The 22,880-nt window shown below is 40.1% G+C and overlaps 1 protein-coding gene across 4 annotated transcripts in view; it reads left to right on the top strand.

Moving 5' to 3' along the window:
- ARHGEF3 (Rho guanine nucleotide exchange factor 3) overlaps positions 1 to 22,880 on the top strand; it is a 256,764-nt gene that overhangs the window by 206,694 nt on the left and 27,190 nt on the right. For all 4 annotated transcript variants that reach the window (XM_032798832.2, XM_032798833.2, XM_032798834.2 and 1 more), the window contains one exon: positions 12,564 to 12,671. In XM_032798832.2, coding sequence (XP_032654723.1) covers positions 12,564 to 12,671 — 108 coding nt within the window. The remainder of the gene's footprint in view (positions 1 to 12,563; positions 12,672 to 22,880) is intronic.

The following is a 22,880-nucleotide window of genomic DNA, read 5'->3' as shown; positions in this document are numbered from 1 at the left end:
TAAATGGTTTGTTGGTTCCTAGGACTGTTCTCTGGGACACTGAGGTTCTCGTTCCCAAATCCGACCAGCTGGGCTCGGAGGAAGGTCTCAGTGCTGCCTCTATACATAAACTTCAGTCTGGCCTCCTGGTCCTTTTTCATGCAGATCTGGAAGCTGTCCTCAACGTGAGCGTCTGCCAAGCACTTCAGGCAGCTACTGTGGAGGTTGCTCAGGGGCATAGCCTTGTTGCAGGAGGCACAGGGCTTGAAACCTGGTGACCAAGGCATGCCTCCACATGGGGTAATAGCCAAAACTCCGTTAACTAACAGATGTACACAAACTACACTAAAATGACTATTTCTAATTAACTAAACTATATACAATTATAGGAAAGTTAAGATCACTGAGAAAACTTGCCAAGCAACTGTCATGGGCGGTAAGAAGGAACTGTGGGGGTGCAGGGTCAGCTGGGCCCTTTACACCAGTGCTATGAGCATGTGGCACCAGAGGAAACTTGAGCCGCCCTCATGGGTACCACTGAGGGGAAAAATTTCTGGCAACTGTGCTCAGGATCTGCACATGCCTACAGTGGCATGCACATGTGCAATTACTCAAAGAAGAGCATAATTTACCTGCTTGATCATGGGGTCTTCATGGACCTGAACCTGCGTAGGTGTCAGAGAGTGGTTGCATTCAGCTTGGAAATGTGTTCTCTCTTCAGAAGCCCTTCATAGAAGTGTGGCAAATGCAGTGTATTTTGAGTGACCTGTGCAAGCAGAGTTTAATGGGGACAGTACTAATTAGCTGGCAAATTTGAAACTGTATGAGATATTGGTGATCTAGTTTATGGGATGATCTGCTGGTGTGGAGCCACATGTAGCTCTTCAGAAGTTTAATATGCAGCTCCTTGTATAGGCACCGACTCTGGACAGTTGGCTCCTGTAGCTCCGGCCCTGATGTGCCAGGGAGTGCTCACTGCTCAACCCCTGGCTCTGCCCCAGACTCCGCCCCCACCCCTGGGCCTGCCATGGCCTCGCTCCTCCCCGTCCGAGCCTCCTGCACGGCACGAAACAGCCTATTGAGAAGAGTGGGGAGGGAGGGAGGGGGAGGCACTGATCAGCAGGGCTGCCGGTGGGCAGGAGGTGCTGGGAGTGGGGGGTGGGGAGCTGACGAGGGCTGCTGACATAGTACTGTGGCTCTTTGGCAATGTACATTGGTAAATTCTGGCTCCTTCTTAGGCTCAGGTTGGCCACCCCTGTTCTGCCCCTTCTGTCTTTTGCGGTCCACATGTTGTTTGTAGGACTCCTTTGCCTCCGCTAGTTGTTCCTTGAGTTCTTCCTGGATGTGGTGGATTTGCTAGACCTGATCACAGGGCAATGGGTTTTGGGATCTGACCAGTAAAGTGTAAAAGGGTAAAAAGCAATGACATGCTAACTTCAAAATGAATCGGAGTTGTTTTTTATTTAGCACTATTGGCCTTTGTGTTGCATCAACTTTCTTGACTCAACATTAAAACACGTGAGATATGCCTGAAAATTACTAACAGTGTTCTAAAGAGAACAAAGGAAGATCCTTTGTCTTGGGGTCGTGGTAAGGAAGTCCGTAAGTATTGAAATAAGCTTCAGGCTTTTTGCACAAATTGTGCTCAAATTATGTAAGAGACTTTCTGCAAAATGGTTCTCTTGAACATGCTTTTTAACTTTTTCCCACCACTTTTCTTTTGAAGACTTGAAATTCAGCAATTTAATTTTTAAAAGAACAGTCCTTAAAATATGAGGATCCTTTTCATCATTGTTTCCTAGCTTAATCTGCAGCTCTTCTGTTCTTTCAACAAATGGTAAAAATTAAAAATTTGTTGTTGTGACAAGGAGCTGGGCGAAGGGTTGCAGATCCAGCCCTCTGTCACGCCCGCTCCTCGTTAAGGGAACAAATTAGGGCCAGGTTACCTCCAGCCTGCTCTAATTGGGGAGGCAGAGACATCTACTACTTACAGTAATTAGTCTGGAGCTGCATAAAAGCCTCTGGGGAAGGAAGCCAGAGGAAAGCAGGAGAAAAGGAAAAAGGCAGGGAATGGAAGTAAGGAGGTAGCTCTCCCCTCCCTCCTGCCTGCAGATGGTGAAGGGTTACTTGTATGTGGTGAAAAGGTGGTGGGAACAAGCCAGAGTATAAAGTGCACCAGTGGTAACAAACCCCAGAGTGACTTTGTGAGCCTAGCAGGGACAGAAGCTAAGGGGGCCCTGCCACACTGTGCTGCAGTTGTCCATAAAAATAACTTTTCATTGTGAAACCTTCAGCTTGCTTGGGACTGTATATTTACATACAGTGAGGACTTGATGTATTAAATAAAGCAAATTAAATGCTAGGGGCACCATCCTACACTCCTTGCAGACAAAACTCCCACTGAAGTCCTTTGAGTAGACTGAGCGACATCAGAGTGAATGGAGTGACTGAGGTTCAAGACAGAAGTGCAGTCAGACAAGAAAGGGTAAAAGGTCAAGGACCAAAACCAGTTATGTAGTGCCAACATTTTAACAAGGGGCTCCCACAAATAGTTCCCCTTACTTTGTGATAAATCTATACCCTAGGGGCTCGTGTGCTCACAAAGAAGGGTCAGGGACTGGTATGAGCTGTTTTATTTACACAAAAATGCTTTCTCGGTCACAAATGAGGACACTGCATTGCTCGACCGTCCAACTCCTATTAGGTGTACTTTGTTAGAAATGTTTATACTTTGTTCCTAAATGCTTACTGCATATATTGCATTGTTTAGCTTGTGAACTCTAAAACAGAAGGTGAGGACTGAGACTCTGCAGTGAGGTTTGGGGGTATTCTCCCACTGGATGTATTTTAAAAGTTTCAGGTACTACGTATTGTCTTATGCATTGGAAAGAAAAAAAAACACATTTTAAAAATATTTGTAACTTCCAAGCCCAGTGAGTCAGAATGAGAGCCACTCAGTGAAGGGAATCTCCTCCTACTTTGTTTGTACAGCACCTAGTACAATGGGACCCCTCTCCTGATTGGCATCCCCGTGTACTACCATAATACAATTAGTAATAACACTTACATTTTTTCAGATCTAGCAGTTTGCAGAGGTTGGGATTAAGTCCAGTGGAGACAGAGAAATCACTCTAACCTGCCATTCAATTTGGTAACAGAATTTTAATGTGGGTCACTTAGAATCCTCCATGGGCTAACCTCCTTCAGTCTATCACTGAACTAACCCTTTTGGGACACCTTAGAGGACAGAAATGCTTATTAGCATTTGGAAGGCAGTTGACAGTATAACTATGTCACCTATCAATACTGATGTAGCTTGGATATCCTTTGCATGCCATGGCATATGCTCTTATAATTTCTGAGGGGCAACATTTCCTATAGTGACGGGCAGCCCTTTTTGTTCTGTATAGGACCTTTTTTAACAGTAGAAGACATCTATCTCTAAGTGTAGCTGCTGTGTAGGGCCTGAATGAATTCAGTGTAAAGTCATCTATTGACTTCAGTGGACTCTTGATCAGGCCCATAATGATCACTTTTGTGTATGCGATAGGCCCACTCTGAAAATATTTTAAGCAGAGGCAGTGCACTAGTGAATGTGCACAAATTTCAAGTGCCTAATTTATAAATAAAATGGAGTATATGTGCAGCACTGGACATGGCAGTGCTCACCTAGAATGAGAGTTAAAGTGCAAGTCTTCCAACCAGCTTCTAAACTGTGCCACAGGCAAATTTTGACTATATGAAGGCTTTATAAAAACATTGAAATTGCTTACCATATTATGCAGTAAGAGTACTATATGTAGAAAAGAGCCTCAGTGACGTTACTATGCTGTTTTATTCTAGAAATCAAATATGGCCCTTTGGCCTTTTGTAATATAAATAGTTTAGCTCAAGAGTAACCAGATTTTTTTTCTTTCATCTTGTTACAAACACAATTCTTGTCTTCTCTGGAATCTTTTATTGGTTTTCTCTGAAGCTGTTACAAACAGCAGTACAAATTTTTAACAAAAGTAAGCTGTAGTTGTACTTTTTTCAAAAGCAAACCAAAATATTTGTTTAGTACTTAATGTAGCACAGTTGATCCTCAAGGCACTGGACAGATACAAATTCATTTGCACAACACTCTGTGAGGTAAGGGAGTACTATTATCCTTGTCTTACAGATGGGGAAACCAAGATTAAATGACGTGCATCAGATCACAAGACAAGTAAATGGCAAAGCCAGCACTGAAACACAGGAATTCCTGGCTGCACCCCTCATTAATTAAGTTTGACACTGCTCTGCCTGTCTTTTAAACTTTGTTTTAATTGAAATTAGATGAAGTTTATTTGGGCATTTTATATGTATAAAAATAACTCTTTGTAAAGAGAGTGCACCACTTTCTTATGGGAGGGAGGTTGATGGGCAGAGCTTAGGCTCAGAGATGGTGGGTGAGTCAATCTGAGGCTCATTACTACGGAAAAGGGACTGAAATAGCTTTTGGAAAGACCTTTTGGCATGAGGGATGCTTGTTCTCTCCCCACCCAGTTACTGTCCTCCTTTTCCAGGATCTTCTGGCTTCCTCTGCAAGTCCTTATACCTTCTGTCCTGTAACAATATTCTTAGACCCAGATATCCTGATACTGGGCCCAGATGTATTTGTATTCAGGATCTTTTATAACTGCTGCCTCCTTTAAGGATTCCAGATCCATGATTTTCGAGATGCTGATGGGGCAACAGCTCCTATAGGATGGGGCCTAGTTCCTGGTGGTGAAGGAATGATGATGTGTTTCAACCCCTGCCCTGCCACTGATTTGTTTTTTCTGCTAAAGCTGTTCCTCCACCTCTTTTACCCGGCTAACCAACCTTCCTCTGTAGCTCCCCACACCATCCTTTATAACAGTGATTCTCAACAAGGAGTCTGGGGGCCCACGAGCAGGTACCACGGGTCCACCAAGCAGGATCAGTGGTACAGTCACTGGGGCCCAGGGCAGAAAGTCGAAGCCCCGTGATGCGGGGCTGAAGCCCAGAGCCCCAAGTCCTGTCACCTGAGGCTGAACTGAAACCTGAGCAACTTATCTTTGCAGGCCTCCCCTGTGGTGTGGGGGCACTAGGCCATTGCCCTGCTTGCTGCTCCCTAACACCGGCCCTCGATTTTATATGCAGAAAAACAGTAATTGTGGCGGGGCTGTGGAGTTTTTAATAACATATTGAGGAGAGCCTCAGAAAGAAAAACTTTGAGAACCCCTGCTGTGTAACTCCGTACTCAAGTTCAGCTGACTCTGGATTATTGTAATTTACTGGTTCATTATGTGTGAACACTGACACTAATAGGTAGCAGGTTTAAAACAAACAAGGAAATAATTCTTCACCGAATGCACAACCAACCTGTCAAACTCATTTCCATGGGATTCTCTGAAAGTCAAAAGTATAACGAGGTTAAAAAAGAATTTAGATAAGTTCATGGAGTACAGATCCATCAATAGCTATTAACGAAGATGGTCAGGGATGCAATCCCATGCTCCAGGTGTCCTTAAACCTCAATTGCCAGAAGCTGGGACTGCACAACAGCGGATGGATCATTCCAAATCGTCCTGTTGTGTTGATTTCCTCTGAAGCATCTGGCCACTGTCAGTGACAGGATGCTGTGCTAGATGAATGATTGGTCTGACCCAGTATGGCTATTTCTATCTTCTTATGCGAGGATAACAGACCTACTACTACCACAAGTGGGGGGGGGGGCGCGGTTTCAAGTGGTGCTAACCAGTGGTTTTGTAGGAAAGAACCAGAGTTCCTTCTATCAGAGAGACTCCATGGGTGCAGTTTAGCTGATAATCAAGGCATCTGTGTCCATGCATCATATGGATTAATTACATTGTGAGTTCAATCTCTCCTCTTAGTCTCCCTCTCCTTTTCTTGGCAGTGCTTTCAGGTTGAATATTTCCTATGATTTGGGATGGATTTTTGTAGGCAATTAAGGATAGGTTCCTAATAGCTGTAACAATATCTCAGGCTGCATTTATAGTACATACTCTCCCCCAGCCCCTGCTTCCTACAGCTCTACAAGAGTTAACACTACTTAAATTTGGAATATTTCTAAGCTATCGGGAGGCAAAGGTAAATCTGCAGCTAATAAAAATATACCAGAAGTGGGCTCTCAAGGCTCAGGAAACCACTGAGAGTTCTATGCTTGATCCAAGGATTCCCATTGGTTACTGAGGGTACATCTATACTAGAAATGCTACAGTGGCACTGCTATAGTATAATGCTTGTGACAGGAGGGGTTCTTCTGTCGCTGTAGTAAATGCACCTCTCTGAGAAGCGGGTACCTCTGATGAATTCTTCTGTCAACCTAATGGTGTCTATACCAGGGCTTAGGTCAGTTTAACTACTGTATGTCTCTCGGGAGTGTAAATTTTTCACTCACCAGAGCAACTTAGCTACGTTGACCTAACTTTGTAGTGCAGATCAGCCCTGAGAATTGTATGGGTTAGAACATCCAATCAGTCAATGCTTCTGCTGTTGTGGAGCTCATTTTTCAGTTCTGCTGCCTAGATAGGGCCCTAGAGTTAGCTCATCTGCTCTTACTGATTGAAGAGTTAATTCTGTTTTCACAAGGAACAGCTACTTTTAAATTTCTAAACCAGCATAAACACTGCCTAGGCATGACTTAATTTACTGTCAGGTGAAATATTTGCTATACTGAGAGAGAACCTATTGTACCGTGTGAGTGTGTTTAATTTTGGTGAAGGTTAAGTATTTGTAATATCCTGTGGAACAGAACTTGAATGTGGTTTTCGGCTGAACTCCAGAATGTTTATTAGAACTTTTTAATCGTGGTCCAATTTAACCAGTAGCCGACTAATCATAATTTTGGGCTTTCTGCCATGACAAATGTTGACATACTCTTATAATGTTGACTAAAAACTAATAACGTTTAAAGTAAATGAGTATGGAAACCTTGCCAGAAATATAGTGTCTGAAACAGATTGGTTCTGTTTTATTTTACTGGCAACACTTGTGGACTGTGTTTGAAACAAAGACACTGCACTGTTTCAGCTTTTAGAGACACGGTTAACCCTTTTGAGGCTAATTTGTTTTCCAGAATGAAACCCTTTACCAGTAATGAATGCTGCACTGTCAAGGAGTTAATACTTTTGAACATCTGCTTTACTAGATTTACATAGGTAAAGGGAGTAGGATAAAAAGGAAAGTAACTAGCGTATTTTTGATTGTGTGACAAGAAAAACACAACAAAAACTGATTTGGGTTTGTATAGAATTTTCTTTTTATTTCAAAGATTGACAGATCCAGAAGTATTCTGGACACTAAACAGTGTCAATACTACTAATTCCACTTTCCCATGATATATTGACTAAGAAGCATAGCTAATGGATCCATGCCAATTTCATTTATTTTGTTTGCTAAGAGCTGCATTTGCAACCTTTTCTGATGAAGGTTTTGGGAAGATGTTTATATTTTAAAATGCTGAGTTTCTTTAGAAGGTTTCTATTATCACTATTGCTTGAGCCTGAATTGAAACTTTTTGTGAATTTATAAAGAACGTGCTAAATAATCAGACAAATTTACACAATGTGGTGGTGATAGTGTTGCAGGTTGCTATAGACAAAGGTATAATGACTCCTCAGGGGATTGTTTGGGCTTGTTTTGTTAAATTCAACACGAGGTATGTAACACACAGTCCCCTTGTTGAAGTTGCTGATAAGGGGTGCAGGAAGTCAAGTGGAAAAACAATTGTGATCAGTTCATGTACACTCGGACTTTAATTGTTAGAAGGTAAAAATTACTACATTGCCTAAAAGAGCACATCAAAATAAATTTCAGAATTAGGTAGCAAGTCAAACAGAGCCCTATTGTATGGCACCTGGTTGTATGCTATATGGGTTTTCTAGCATATGTTATCCAGGTCATTGCTTCTGTCATTCTGCAGACAATATGGGTGGGTGGAGCGAGGTTCTGCTAAGAAAACTTAAAACTGACCTTTACTAGAGTGCTTTACCCAACAGTGTGTGGAAATTAGGAGGTTGTGGGCTGCCTGCTTTAATGAGACAGTATAGAAAACTAACCAGTATTATGCAATAAATTTAACTCAATTTGACCAGGAGGCTCTCACTTTGAACTTTGGGGAATTCCCTTCTTTAAATAAACTAACAAGAGAGTCCCTTTGCATTGTGGTTGAGTTGAATGACAGCAAGGGCTCTTGGCCCCTGCTTCAGACTTTTCTACCCACATATTGTACTACTGCATGCTGTCCTGTTGAGTGAAGAGCAAACAATAATATCAGCTTAGAACTCAGTAAATTGCAAGAATGTAAGAGCTCTATTCTCTGAGGTGCAAAGCATCCTCAACTTTAATTGGGTTCAGTAGGGATTGAGGGCTCAGCACACCACAGGATAGGGTCCTAGATATTAAGGCTCGGGGTTTTTAAGCGGTGGCCTGTGTATAATATGATTATGCAGATACAAAAATAGATGTATAATTTACTTTTTGGTTAAGATGCCACATAATTTAAAAATTACCATTTTCTAGCTTATGATGCAGTAGAAGAAAGATCGGAAAGGACTGAAACACTATTCGGGAGAAAACTGACAGAAGGGCTGCATTAGGAGGTGGCTACCATCTGGGGCTCCTTGGCTCCACATGAGTGAATCTGCATGATAGGTGCATTCCCCAGACACCAAAAAGCAGAATGCCGATCTTATGAGGTATAAGCGCTCTCTATGGCTATTACTTCCCCTTCCTGTGCAGCAGTCTTAAAGTTACCCTGGGTTTTAGTAAATCAAGGCTTATTTTTAGAGGAAGTGAGTCATATTAAAACAAAAGCTATGAGGTATAATACGTAAATACCGTTGGGTACTTACAGTGAAGAAGCAAAGTTTTATATTTCTAGAGTACTCCTCTGTTCCAGCTTGTTTATTTCTTCATCACAATATGATGTGGTATCTCAGAACCAAACTCAGCTGACTCCCTAGTATGAGCACACGCTATCCAGAATTTACCGACCGTGTCTAGATTAGACTAGTTTTCACCATAATCTGTGTGTCTTGAAGCAGCAGGGAGGTTACTCTGCAAATCAAAAGTCGCAATGAAGTTTATAGTCACAAAACGGCATTCTCAAACCGTGGCATTCACAGTTTGACCCAGGCATAGTCCCAAACTGTCACATTTGTATGCAAAAAAACTTATTTTCTTGTTTTAAAGAAAATTCAATGCAATAAGATTATCTACTTCAAATTCCTTCTTTAAACCTAATGCGGAGATGGAGACCCTGGATTTATTTTCCAAAGTCTCTGACACTGCAATGTTATCTTGAATTACTGTCTTGGAGTGAGTCCTAGACACACTGCAGATGTGTGTTGATTTGATTTTATTCTTAAATTTGTTTGTATGAGCCCTTTCAATTTGTTCTACAGATTCTAATAATTTAGATTTTGATAAACTAAATGGGTAGTATAGATTTTTAACTCCCTTTGCTATCAGAACTAAGTGCCATAGGTAAAATGGATCAGTGTGATGGGAGGAATAAGACCTCAAAGAACAAACCCACATATATGTGACCTAGTCAGCTTATTGTGACTCCAGTGGCTACTGTGGTAGGTTCTGACAATGACTTCTGGCTCTTTTACAGCTGGCAGCTGTAGTCATAGCCTATCCTTCTTGTGGTTGCAGCAGCCCCTAGTGGAGGCAACTAGGTTGATTTCTTCTCCTTAATGTCTATGTTTACAAACAGGTAACCTCTGAAGTGCAGAGACTAGTGAAAATATTTTGTCTCCTGAGCAGTTTGGCTATAAGAATGAAGATTGCCACATAGCAAACCTCACAATCCCCTGCAGAATAGTGAAATGGTTTATTATAAAAAGGTTAAGGAGCCTGTTTCTAGTTCTTCCCTCTCCTCTTACTGGAACCGTAAAATAACTCCTGCAACCCTATGTGGGGAAAAAGGAGTGTTCAGATAGGGTTAGGGCTGTTCAGGGATGGAGCAGTGTTTCAGGGAATTAATTTACACCTTTTCTCTTCCTCCTTTTCCCCTATCTTCCAAAAAGGATGGTGATTTCCCTTCTTTTTCACAGAATAATCTTCTTCAGGGTTACTTGCTGCTGTGCATCAATTTACCTGGCTGTTTGAGGTTATGAACCCCAGACAGTTGAGAAAATTAGGTACAGGATTGAGCCCTTCACCTGCAGTCTTTCTGTAGCCATTAATAAACTGCACATGCAGACGAACACTGAGTATATAAAAAATTGAAAGTGGGTCTATACTTTTTTTTTCCTGTTTATCAACTAGTCTCAGACTTTGCTCAAAGACTGTAATTCAAGTTTCACTCACAGTGGTCCTGAAGAAGACACTTAAGAGACACAGTGGAATATGAATTTACTAGCTTTGTAACAAAATTTACCCTCCTTAGGGATTCTTAATGGGTATCACAATATCATTGCTAAAATCTTAATATTTGTTGTTTGTTGCATTTAAATTTTGAGATTGAAAGTGTGTGTGTGTGAGAGAGAGATTTGTTAATATGCACAGAGATTAATAGATAGTTCTAATAGATTTTTAATTGGAATTTGATTTTCTAACTTCCAAGCAGGTTTACACTGTGATATAATGTAGGGCCAAATTACATCTCTTTACTCCAGAGCTGACTTTGGGCCATTATATCAGAAACATAATTCTAGTTTGACCAAAGACCACATACAGAGCAGCAAAGATGCCAAACCTGTGGAAAATGGTACAGCAATAGGGGAGAGGAGAATCTTCTCTCAAGGGTCCCCTTTGTCTATTTTCTGGGAAGATATATTTGCCTTTCTTGCTGTCCTGATTCCTCAGTCTGCATAGTTCTAAATACCAGATTCTAGTAGCATTAGAGATAACACATGCCCAAGTAATCTCTGCTGCTAGGTATACAGTAGTACTCGCTTCGCCTTGGGACTTCAGTGTCCTTTCACTGCATTGCAGTATGATTAATGACAAACAGTCTTTACTATGGGAGGCTAGTGGATTGGCATTATGAATTTAAAAAATAAACAAAACAGCTGATGACGGAGGTGCCAGTCAGATGAGAATTCTAGTCGAAGCTGAAAGATTCTGTAGTGTGTTCAGTATGCCAGTCGTGCTGCAGTGACGTAAAAAAAATGCTCCTTCAAAAAAGCTGTGTCAAAGAGATGGTTGCTGGACAGGAAAGAATCTGAATGGCACCTCCATGATGAAGATAAAGAGTGCAGGCTGAATTTTTTATTTTTATTTTGGTGCTGAAGTGATTGTAGCACCACATTCCATGTGTGGGGAAATTGATTATTTTTTGCGGGGGAGGGGGGTTGTTAACAATTTGGTCCTGCGTTTCACAAGATGTTTATGGAGTTGCCGCTCTGCCTGCTGAGAAATAAATTATTTGCTGGTTCTCATCTTTCTTCTCTGTAGCTGTGCTAATGAAACAGAATATTGCTGACCAGTAATGAAAATCGTGAGTTACTACTTCTGGGATTTTTCTAAATACCAGGAAGGATGGGAAATCCACATCTCTAAAAGGATTCATATCTCTGAGCAAAAGAATAGTATGAAATGGTACATTCTCCTAAGGATTTGTCTAGAAAACTGGAGGTAGAGGATGCCTACACAAACTTTATAAAATGGCTGAAAAAGAAAGATGAACTGCTATAGGATATACTTAAACTATGATGTTGGATGGGTTTTTTAACTTCACTTGGAAGGTTTGGCTCTTTTTCTGTCAAAAGTAGCCTTTTGCATGTGCTGTTCAAGATCCATTAAATGTCAGATGGAGGTTAGCAAACCAAGGGTAACTTCTGTTTCTACATATTTGTAATCTTTCCTTGTATTGCACTTATTGTTTATATTTTCATTTTTTGTATGCAAAACAAATGGAATATTATACTTCACAAAAGCAGGCATTCTATAGGTTAAAAAGTGTGTGAGGGAAGAAAAGTATTAGTTTTTACAGTAGATTTTTGTTGAAAAGTTTTTTTATTTCATTTAAATATATACTGTGTGTACACATCTATATGAATATGCACATGCATGTATATTTACATGTAAATACAAACATGACACAAACTGTTTTTTGTTTTAATTTGTACTTTTTAGAATAAAATGTTAATGAAATGCAGAACTACATACTTACAATGACAGAGCAAAAACAATGGGGTTGGAATTTTTTGTATTTGTACATGTTCCCTTTAATGACAAAGTCATCAAAATATGCATTAGCTGTAGAGCACTTTTCAGTTTGAGGGGTGCTCCCCGCAAACAGACCATTTTAAAAGGAGTATCTCAGTAGAAGGATGCTATATATGGAGGGAGCTCTTTTTTGTGCCTTTTCGTCTTTCCTGGTCATGCCACTACTTCTGCCTACTACATGATATTTCAGTCATTGCTCAGATCTGTATATGCCAGGCAAGGATAATCTGTCGTTGCCAGCATTATAAACTAGAATTATTTGTTTACAACCAGAGCTGTGTGTCTATGTTGCTCACATCAGAAAATTAACAAAACTAGCATAAATGTTTTTCTGATGCCTTTTTCATGTTCTCTCTCTCTTCCCCGCCCCCCCTTCCCTTTTCTTTAAACTACAGGAGCCTAGTAACAAACGAGTCAAGCCTCTTTCTAGAGTTACATCACTAGCAAGCCTCATTCCTCCTGTGCGGGCAACCCCGTTAAAGCGGTTCAGTCAAACACTTCAGGTAAAGATAATATATTTCTGTGTTTAATGTTCAGATCTGCATTTCAATAAGAGATGCACAGGTATGCTATCACATGCTTTTAGGGCTTGTGCTTTTCAAAATTTATTTTGTGTATATGTATGCATATCTGAGTATCTTGCAAATCTTTATGGAAAACTTTTTTCCCCTAACATAAAAGGGGCAGTGGTAATGGACAGTGTAAACCTCAGTAGTGGCAAGTGACACAGTTATAACAGCAGCAGAGCACTTTCATCATTCACCACCATAATAATCTTTCTGACATAGAATGCTTATGTTTCTTGTGAAATCTTTAAGAAACAAACTGCAACTATATATCCATTCTTGATGTTATGACAGAGATAAAGAAACCAGTATAAAAATATGTGCGTAGCCCAGTTGCTCAAGAAGGTATGTTTAATATATCTTTGACTCTTGAAGGTGTTAATTTTCAGAGAGATATTTAAAAGGGTGCCATATGCTCAGGCACCTTTGACATACTTTTAAATGACATTTTAAAGTGGAGCAGTACAGTTTAAGATAATTCATTTGCATGTAATATTGCTGAATCCTCACTACTAATACTGAACTGTGACCTCCAGTGGACAAAAAGTCTGTCGATCAGATGGAAAATAGAGCCTTGAGCCAACATTCAAAGAATATGTCAAAGCTGAATATTTGAAATAATTAAAAAGCAATCAAATAACAATGCAATTCAAATTTACATTTTATTCTGAAGATATTCTGCTTTGTTTGTAGGTCTCTCAAATTTACAAGTGCACCATATAGAATATGAGATGTTTGGAGACTCATGTAGGACTTGATCCTACAGAATATTGCATGTCCCCTGCAAGAGGCTGCGTACCTTAATTTCAGTGACTTCAGGAGGAGCTGAGGCAATTGAGCATCTCATAGTGGGCATTCAGTGCTTTGCAGGATTGTGCCATTTCCCCCCACTAAAATAGTAGGTGTTTGAGATAGTAGACTTAAAATCTACAGTGAGTTATAGAACAAGCTTAAGCTCTCTGAAGAGTGAGAATGAATAAAATATCTGTATTTTAGTAAGAAATAATATCTGTTAAAAAAGGTAACTTAATCATGACTCTACTGCAGCTATGAGTTAATTTGATTTTATTTCTACATGGAGGTTCTTCTGACAAATACTTAAACAGAGTAAAGAGCCATGAAAATATGTTTTTCTGCAGTAGTAGTTTATCTAGGAAGCAGACATGCCAGCATTTGGTTAGCAATATATCTGATAGTCCTTAAATATTGTTGAAAGAGCATAGCTCTGCATACAAAAGCAACCTTTATAGATATGGGGGATAGGCAAGATGTTTGAACTCACTTCAGTGTGTTTGATCTAGTAGCTATACTGTAGTATGACTAGAGAAGAGATGCCTGTAGTCCCTTGGGCATATAAATCTCTTCCACAGGCTACCTCTAAGAAAAATTTGGTCTAATCCTAAAAGAAGGGCTAAATTATCAGGAGTATGGAAAGTAAATTAGGTTTTGGCAAGATTTTATTTCTGAGCATGGCACTTCCCTTTTCAGAGCCTTTAACAGTTGTTGTGCTCGGTTAAGTATTCATACGATCAGTTCCCTGGGGCTGCATTTGAGACAGACTTGTGCTATATAATACTGTATTTATAAGGTATAATTTAGACTTCAAGAGATTAAATTCTGTTTTCATGAATATGTATACAGCTTCCTTTGATTTTTAGTTTGAGTTGTGTGCATGTATTTGATAGATTTTGACAAAGCTGTACAGGTTTTTGTGTTATGGTCTTAGCACTGGGGAAAAAAATCTATCTTTTTTTTTTTTTACGTTGGTTTTAAAAAAATAACTTGGCAGTAGATTAAAATATAAGATGATTAAGGGATGCAGTTATTCAAACCACCTTCCCTAGGGAACTACGTGGTTTGAAAATTCTGTAAAGGGGCATGGACCTTTTTATTCTCCAGGTAATAGATCTAAATCCATCTCAGGTAATTGTAACTGGAATATATATTACTTATTGGCTGAGCACTAGCTCTTGCAAAAAGAGCTGGAATTATTAAATCCTTTTCCTAGTGATTGGTTTTGCATGGATGCCACCTCTTTCGCAGCTGGTCCTAAAAGTCTCTATTAGCAGTTTCAGGTGAGGCCAACAACAGAATGGGCAAGAAGATTACTTTCTCACACTAAGAGGTGGTCCCTTAGGAAAATGGTTAGAGGCACATCAGTGAACCGATGTCAGGAAACTTGCACTGCCATTGCTATACCTGTTCTGTTCAACCATATGTGATGATATTAATCTCTAGGGTTGTCAATTAAAAAACACCACCCAAATCCTCTGGTGCCCGTATAGCTGCCTAGTGAAGTGACTGCCATTCCACTCTAGAGAGAGAGATTCTCTTCAATGTATTTTTTTTTAAATTTAATTTTCTAGTCCTTGGGTGTTAAATACACCATAAGGGTGTGTTCAAGATGTTGAGGTTTTCCACATGGCAGAATCATCAATACATTGTAGCTAGATTGCTAGTGTACCTCCGTCCAGAAGGATTTTTTATTTTGCACAAGTTAACAATGGATTCTTTGCTTCCATAATATGACAGAAACCACCAACAACAAAGACCTTTGAAAACGCAGATCACTGCAACTGTTGCTATAAAAGTTTAGAAAAATTTTGGATTTTCTATGGAAATTTTTTAACAAAACTTTCATATTTTGACAGGGTCAGGTCAGATGGCTACAGGAGAGTGAACCTATTGGTATCCAGGAAGTGGGCGGGCTTTGCCCACCCACTGCTAAAGGACCTCCCCCCAGCCTAAGGGGAGGATCCACAGGTCTGTGATACCAAATAATTACGTGGGACAACCAATGAAAAAAACAGGATTGGGAATGGGGTCATAGGGCTAAACAAAGGGAACCTGATGGGGAAGGCAGATATATTAGCCCCAAGTTAAGTAGGTCCCCTTTCCCTGGGTAAGGTAACAGGGAAGGTTCCAGAACAATCAGGAGCTTTCTGGAAACAAAGTAGACAGGCTGATTAGAACACCTGCAGCCAATCAAGAAGCTGCTAGAAGCAATTAAGGCAGGCTAATCAGGGCACCTGGGTTTAAAAAGGAGCTCACTTCAGTTTGTGGGATGCGTGTGAGGAGCTGGGAGCAAGATGCGTAAGGAAGTGAGAGTGAGAGGGTGTGCTGCTGGAGGACTGAGGAGTACAAGCGTTATCAGACACCAGGGGGAAGGTCCTGTGGTGAGGATAAAGAAGGTGTTTGGAGGAGGCCATGGGGAAGTAGCCCAGGGAGTTGTAGCTGTCATGCAGCTGTTACAGAAGGTACTATAGACAGCTGCAATCCACAGGGCCCTGGGCTGGAACCCGGAGTAGAGGGCGGGCCCAGATTCCCCCCAAACCTCCCAACTCCTGATCAGACACAGGAGGAGTTGACCCCAACTGTGAGTTCCACCAGAGGGGAAGATCTCTGAGGCAAGCAAATCCGCCAATAAGCGCAGGACCCACCAAGGTAGAGGAGGAACTTTGTCACAATATACACTCCTTTTTGAAAGGAAGAAATATGTAAAATTGGAGAAAATCCATAGGGTATGACTTCCCCAAGCTCCACATGTGGAATTTTCATTTATATTATTGGATTTTCCACATGCAGATTCAGTGAGAACATGCTCTAAGTCTGAGGACAGTATAGTGCTGCTTTTTAGATGTATTCTTAGCTACTCCAGAAATTTTTTTGTATTTTTAATAGATTTTATTTTTTGTTTCTTATTTCTCAATATTATTATTTTGCAAATGGTTTATCAGCTTTTTCCACAAAAGAAGCATGTAGTAATGAGTTTAATTCTTTTTCCTAACTACTCATATTTGCTGTATTTCTGCTTCCTACCGCACTGTAGACTGGATGATGAGAAGAATACAGCATTGGTTTCATTTTGTCCATATTAGTTACCTTTTTTGTACATCAGCAGAGTGCTCAGTAATGAGCTGGTACATTTATCCATCTACTGGTATCCATTTATCCATTTGACACAAATGTTTGTCCCTTCAATCTGTATTATCAATCTAGATAACTACAGAGATTTGTTTTTCAGCTCCTAAATTTAATCCCGTTCGCAGCTCTGTCCTTCACTTTACAAACTGGGAATGAGATCAAATAGTACTCAAACATAACTTTAACTAGAACTGAGGACAGAGGTTAACTCTGCCTCCCTTCCACTGCAACTTGTGACTTCATCAATATATCCTGATTCAATACGCATGTAACATTATGAAGTTAAATAGGGACTCTGAATGATTCTTATCTTACTTCAGACGCCAAGACAGTTTCTCAAGAGGCCTGAAGGGAAATGGCTGCTTTTTTTTTTTTTTTAAGATCTCAGTGTTAGGATTTTGATCTACAGAGCACAGCAAACCATTTACTGTGTGATGAACTCAGATCAGACAGTTTGTCAGTTTCAAGATCTAACATCAGCACTTTTATTAAACACTTTTGAAGTTCACTGACATTTTGCCTGAGAGAGGTGCTACAGTCACATAAGTGAGGTCAACAGAAATCTAGGATTAGCTTTTAGTAAAAACACCAATTCTTTATTATTAAGGCCAAGTTTTGTCACGGATATTTTTAGTAAAAGTCAGGGACAGATCACAGGAAATAAACAAAAATTCACGGCAGCCAGTACCCTGTCCCTGACTTTCACTAAAAATATCCTTGACAAAAGGTGGGTTCAGCACCCACTGCTGCTGGGTCTTCCAGGTACACTACCATGAGGTGCGTGGAAGTTCCAGGGTTCCCCTGCCCCTGGAGGTGGAGTGCTGTGGAGTCCCCTGGTAGCTGCAGGGTCACCCAGCTGCTGACCGTGGCTGCAGCTGTGAGGAATCCCCGCTGAGGCTGGGCAGCTGCGCGGGGGGCCCCCCCTGCCACAGCTGGGCAGCTGCAAGGGCAGGGCTGGTTGGGAGCTCTAGCCCCAGGGCAGAAAATGTCAGGGAGGTCAATGGAAGTCACAGATTCTGTGACTCCGTGACATAATCGTAGCCTTACTCCTTATAATATGAAACTAATTGCTCTTTGAACTGGAGATACCAGTGGAGTACTTAAATTTGGTTCTTACCGGTTCCAGTTAGCCAGTGTGGCTTTGGAACAGCACAGCAGGTCTTCAGAACTGCTGGCTCCCCCTACAGCATCTACTGTTCCTCCCCACACTAGACAACAGAGATCCAAAGAAAAAACTTAAAAAATTCTAACTTTCTACCCTCTGCATCACAGTGCTTAACTTGTTTTTAAACTATTTCTGCATAGGTACAAATAATGTTATGAATTGATTATATTAATCTTTACACTTTTCACTATGAAGATAAATCCTGTCTTTAGCACACAGCCTGAGTAAAGGAGTTGTGCACTGGGAGGGGAATGGATGGAAGAAATACTGCCATTTCATAGTGCAGAGTAGTGTAAAGCCACTCTTCCAGGGTGCAGAAGACTTGATGGTTGGTGAATTGTGGATCCAATAGCTGTACTCTGTTTCAACTTTGGCCAGGCAATTTGCATGTGCAAATATCTGATTTGCATGCATAGTCTCAATTATTGCACGTACAAATTAAGCATGCAATATACTTAAATTTTTAAATAAAGCAAGCCTAGCACCTGATTTTCAGTTTTGCAACATTTTTTAATAATCCGATTAAAACTCAGTCTTTTCACTGAAAGATCTCATGAGATTATTTTTGTTTGTTTTTTTTTAAACAGGAACCAGAGTTAACTTTAAAGACAAGACTATATTTCCACAATATGTCCTCTGACACTTGGAAAAATTATATTGCATTTACTAATGTTAAGGAAGGCATTGACTGTTATGTACTTTACTGAGGTCTTGCTCAGGAGACATTCAGCTATTGAAATTCAGCTAACCATTGAATGTGCTGCCTTCAGCCAGGAAACAAGAGTAATATTTACTATGTTAAAACTGCTCTTACTCAAGGCAAAAGAAAGATGATTATGCTATATAAAATAGTTGTTTACACCTTTTGTGGTTTTATCTTTTAAACAATCTGGAGTATTTCAGGCACTCTAGAAGTAGGTAATGAAAAAGAATGTCCATAGAATTGTTATTGTTGTAGTGATATTAATGAGGGGTCAGCTGAAAATAAGCAATGTTAAGGACTCAGTATCAATATTTAGTTTGGACTCTTGTTGAAAAAGTGCAACTTGTTTTGCATTTTGTCAAAACATATTTTAAAAAAAAAGTCAGGCAAATGGAACGTTTAACTTTCAAGTGTGACTTCAGGCAGATTCTTTCTTCAGTGGTTGCTATGAGGTTTAGGATCAGCTACTCCACTGAGATAGAGACAGCTGTCACACATCATCTAGCCTTGGTTGTTCCAAAAATAGCATCTGGTAAATTATATAAAATTTGAAAGATAACATTCCTTGATATGACAACAGGTTAACACAAGTTGGGTTTAACATGTCACATTTAAATGCTAAGAAGTAAGGCAGTGCAAAATAGTTGGAAAGAGTATGACCCATCACAAACACTTAGAGGATATGAGCCTTAAGCTAAACTTTGTTGATTACATTGCTCCCCCTATCATTCCAATTATTAACACATTTCCTTCTTTTCAGGTGTACATCCATTTCACACACTTGTGTGCGACTTAATTTGGGCTTCCTATCTCTAAAGATATAATTGAAAAAAACATTGTGTGTGCCAGCTGAAGGGCTTCTTTGTGTACGAAAATGCCTTTGGGTAGGAAGGATATTAATTCTGTCAAATGGAAGCCACAATCATCCGTTTCATTTGAATTCATTTTTCAGTAACTTACTTTTTTTCCACTCTTGTGCTAACTAATTTAAAATATGCAAGTTGTAAATGTTACCTTATTAATAACTCTACTTCATGTTTTAACCCTCATACTGCCTATGACCAGGATCTCTCATTGCTATGTGGTGATGAATGTATAGTGGTTTTTAGTGTTGTAAAACTCTAACTCCCAGACCAATGTATTCATTTAATTTTTTTTAAGCATTGGGTACTGAATCCTATTTATAGACATACCTAGAATAGTGCAGACAACCATTGTGCAGACTCCTCCATAGTCTGTTCTGTGTAGATGTATGAACAGGGCAAATAAACCAGGATTCAGGACATATTTTCCTGGGCAATTAAAGTTAGTCTGTTGTACAGTGACAGGCTTTATTCCTTCTAGTTGCCTCAGTTTCTATATTAAATTATTGTACCTCAGAACTGAATCTTCCCTGAGCAAAAAGAAACTTGTGCTGTTGACTAGTATGGATTTTAACCAATAGATTCATCGTGCTGAGGACTACAGGTTGGATTTAAAGAAGATCTAAAACAGTGAAAGATGGATTTATCCACTTCGCGTTGCTACCTTGACCATGTATACATATTGTAATAACTGAACTTTTCTTCCAGAATAATACGCAGACTTATTTCTTTTATATGTCTTTAAAAGGATGAACTAATTATAGCTGAACAATTTATTTAGCAAATGTAGTGCTTTATTACCTGGTATAAGGTAGTATCCAAATTACACTAGTTTCCAGATTTACCCCAGTGTAACAAATCTGAGTCTAGCCCTTTTGTATTCAATATCAGTTAACTACTTTTAATAGCAAAAATGAACAAAATACTGTCTTGTTAGTTGTAGGGGATGGAAGTAAGGAGGAAAGACAGTGTCTCTTGGAACATTTAGAAAAAATGTTGTTTGCATGAAATTAAGTTATAGAATTATTCTACCTAGTAAAAATATTAGAGATTAGGCCTGCACTACAACTGCTGAATCTATATCCAAAATTATTGCATGGGTATGCAGATCTGGGCTGATGGGTATGGCTCCATTACAACTCTTTAGGTATCTATTGAATAGAAATCTAATTTTATTTCTTTAGGAACTTGATCTGTTTTACTTAGAAGTTACATTGATATATTGTACCAATATGCCACTACTGCAGCAGTTCATTTTGACTGGAAATGATCTAGAGAAACGGGTAAACAGTGAAATGGCAAAATCTGGAGATGATGCAAAATTACTCAAGATAGTTAAGTCCAAAGAAGGCTGCGAAGAGTTACAAGGGATATCACAAAAGAGGATGACCGGGCAACAAAATGGCAGATGAAATTCAACATCCCAACTTTCCATATAAAATGATAGGATTGAAATTAGCTGTAACAACTCGAGAGAGATCTCGGAGTCGTGTAAAGTTTTCTGAAAATATCTGCTCAATGTGTAGCAGCAGTCAAAAAAGCTAACAGAATGTTAGGAACCATTAGGAAAGGGATAGGTAAGAAAGTAAATATTATAATGCCACTATATAAATCCATGGTATGCCCACTCCTTGAATACTGTGTGCAGTTCTGGTCACGCCATCTCAAAAAAGATACATTAGAATTGAAAAAAGTATAGAGAAGGTTTAAAAAAAAATTAAGGGTTTCGAACAGCTTTCATAGGAAGAGAGATTAAAAAGACTCGGACTTTTAAGCTCGGAAAAGAGACGACTAAGAGGGGAATATGATCAATGTCTATAAATTTGTGAATGGTGTGGAGAAAGTGAATAGGGAAGTGCTGCTTTTTACTTTTTCACATAATACAAGAACCAGGGGATCACCCAATGCCATTAATAAGCAAAAGGAAGTATTTCTTCACACTACCTGTGGAACTTATTGCCAGGGGATGTTGTGAATGCCAAAACTATAACTGTATTTAAAAAAGAATTGGGTTCATGGAGTTTAGGTCCATCAATGGCTATTAGCCAAGATGGTCAGAGAGGCAACTCCATGTTCTAGGTATCCCTAACCTCTGATTGCCAGGAGCTGGGAGTGGATGACAGGGGACAGATCACTTATGATTGCCTGTTCTGTTCATTCTCCCAAAGCATCTGGCATTGGCAACTGTCAGAAGACGGAATACTGGGCTAGATGGACAATTGGTCTGATCTGGTATGGCCGTTCTTTGTTAGGGGGCTTATTCCTTCACCTGCTCACTTCCCTGGTCCTTCTCGCATGGAACAGAGAGCAACAATACCCGAAGTCCGAAGGTGCAAACAATTCAGTGTTTATTGGGGTGAACTTCCAGCAAGCAATGATTCCAGTTTCCTTCCTTAGTGTCACCCGTCCTAGCTTTGACACCACAGAACCTTGCCTGCATCTGTTCCCATTACCCCCTTAGCGAAACATAATTCCAAATTCCCCTACCCCCATTCCCTGTTCCCATCTCCCCCCCTACTTCCTGATTGAGTGCAGACTAAATAGTAAAACTTCAGTTCTGCTTAGCTATGCCTTAACCAATCATCTTACTGAAATTTAACTAACCAATCCTAATATATTGTAACATGATTAGGTTCAACAAGGACAAATACAGAGTCCTGCACTTAGAATGGAAGAATCCCATGCACTGCTACAGACTAGGGACCGAATGGCTAGGCAGCAGTTCTGCAGAAAAAGGACCTAGGGATTACAGTGGACGAGAAGCTGGATATGAGTCAACAGTGTGCCCTTGTTGCCAAGAAGGCTAACAGCATTTTGGGCTGTATAAGTAGGGGCATTGCCAGCAGATTGAGGGCTCGTGATCATTCCTCTCTATTCGACATTGGTGAGGCCTCATCTGGAGTACTGTGTCCAGTTTTAAGCCCCACGCTACAAGAAGTATGTGGAAAAATTGGAAAGAGTCCAGTGGAGGGCAACAAAAATGATTAGGGGGCTGGAGCACATGACTTACGAAGAGAGGCTGAGGGAACTGGAATTGTTTAGTCTGCAGAAGAGAAGAAGGTGGGGATTTGATAGCTCTTTTCAACTACCTGAAAGGGGGTTCCAAAGAGGATGGATCTAGACTGTTCGGTGGTAGCAGATGACCGAATAAGGAATAATGGTCTCAAATTGTGGTTGGGGAGGTCTAGGTCGGATATTAGGAAAAACTTTTCCACTAGTAGGGTGGTGAAGCATTGGAATGGGTTACCTAGGGAGGTGGTGGAATCTCCTTCCTTAGAGGTTTTTAAGGTCAGGCTTGACAAAGGCCTGGCTGGGATGATTTAGTTACGGATTGGTCCTCCTTTGAGCAGGGGGTTAGACTAGATGACCTCCTGAGGTCCCTTCCAACCCTGATATTCTATGATTCTCTTTAACCAAGTACCGTATATACTCATTTATTAGCCAAATTTTTTTAGTAAAAAAGGGAAGCACTAGAGAAGGAGGTTGGCTTA

The sequence above is a fragment of the Chelonoidis abingdonii genome, chromosome 17 (assembly GCF_003597395.2).
Source record: "Chelonoidis abingdonii isolate Lonesome George chromosome 17, CheloAbing_2.0, whole genome shotgun sequence".
Classification (NCBI taxonomy): domain Eukaryota; kingdom Metazoa; phylum Chordata; order Testudines; family Testudinidae; genus Chelonoidis; species Chelonoidis abingdonii.
This window is presented reverse-complemented; position numbering and strand designations above follow the sequence as displayed.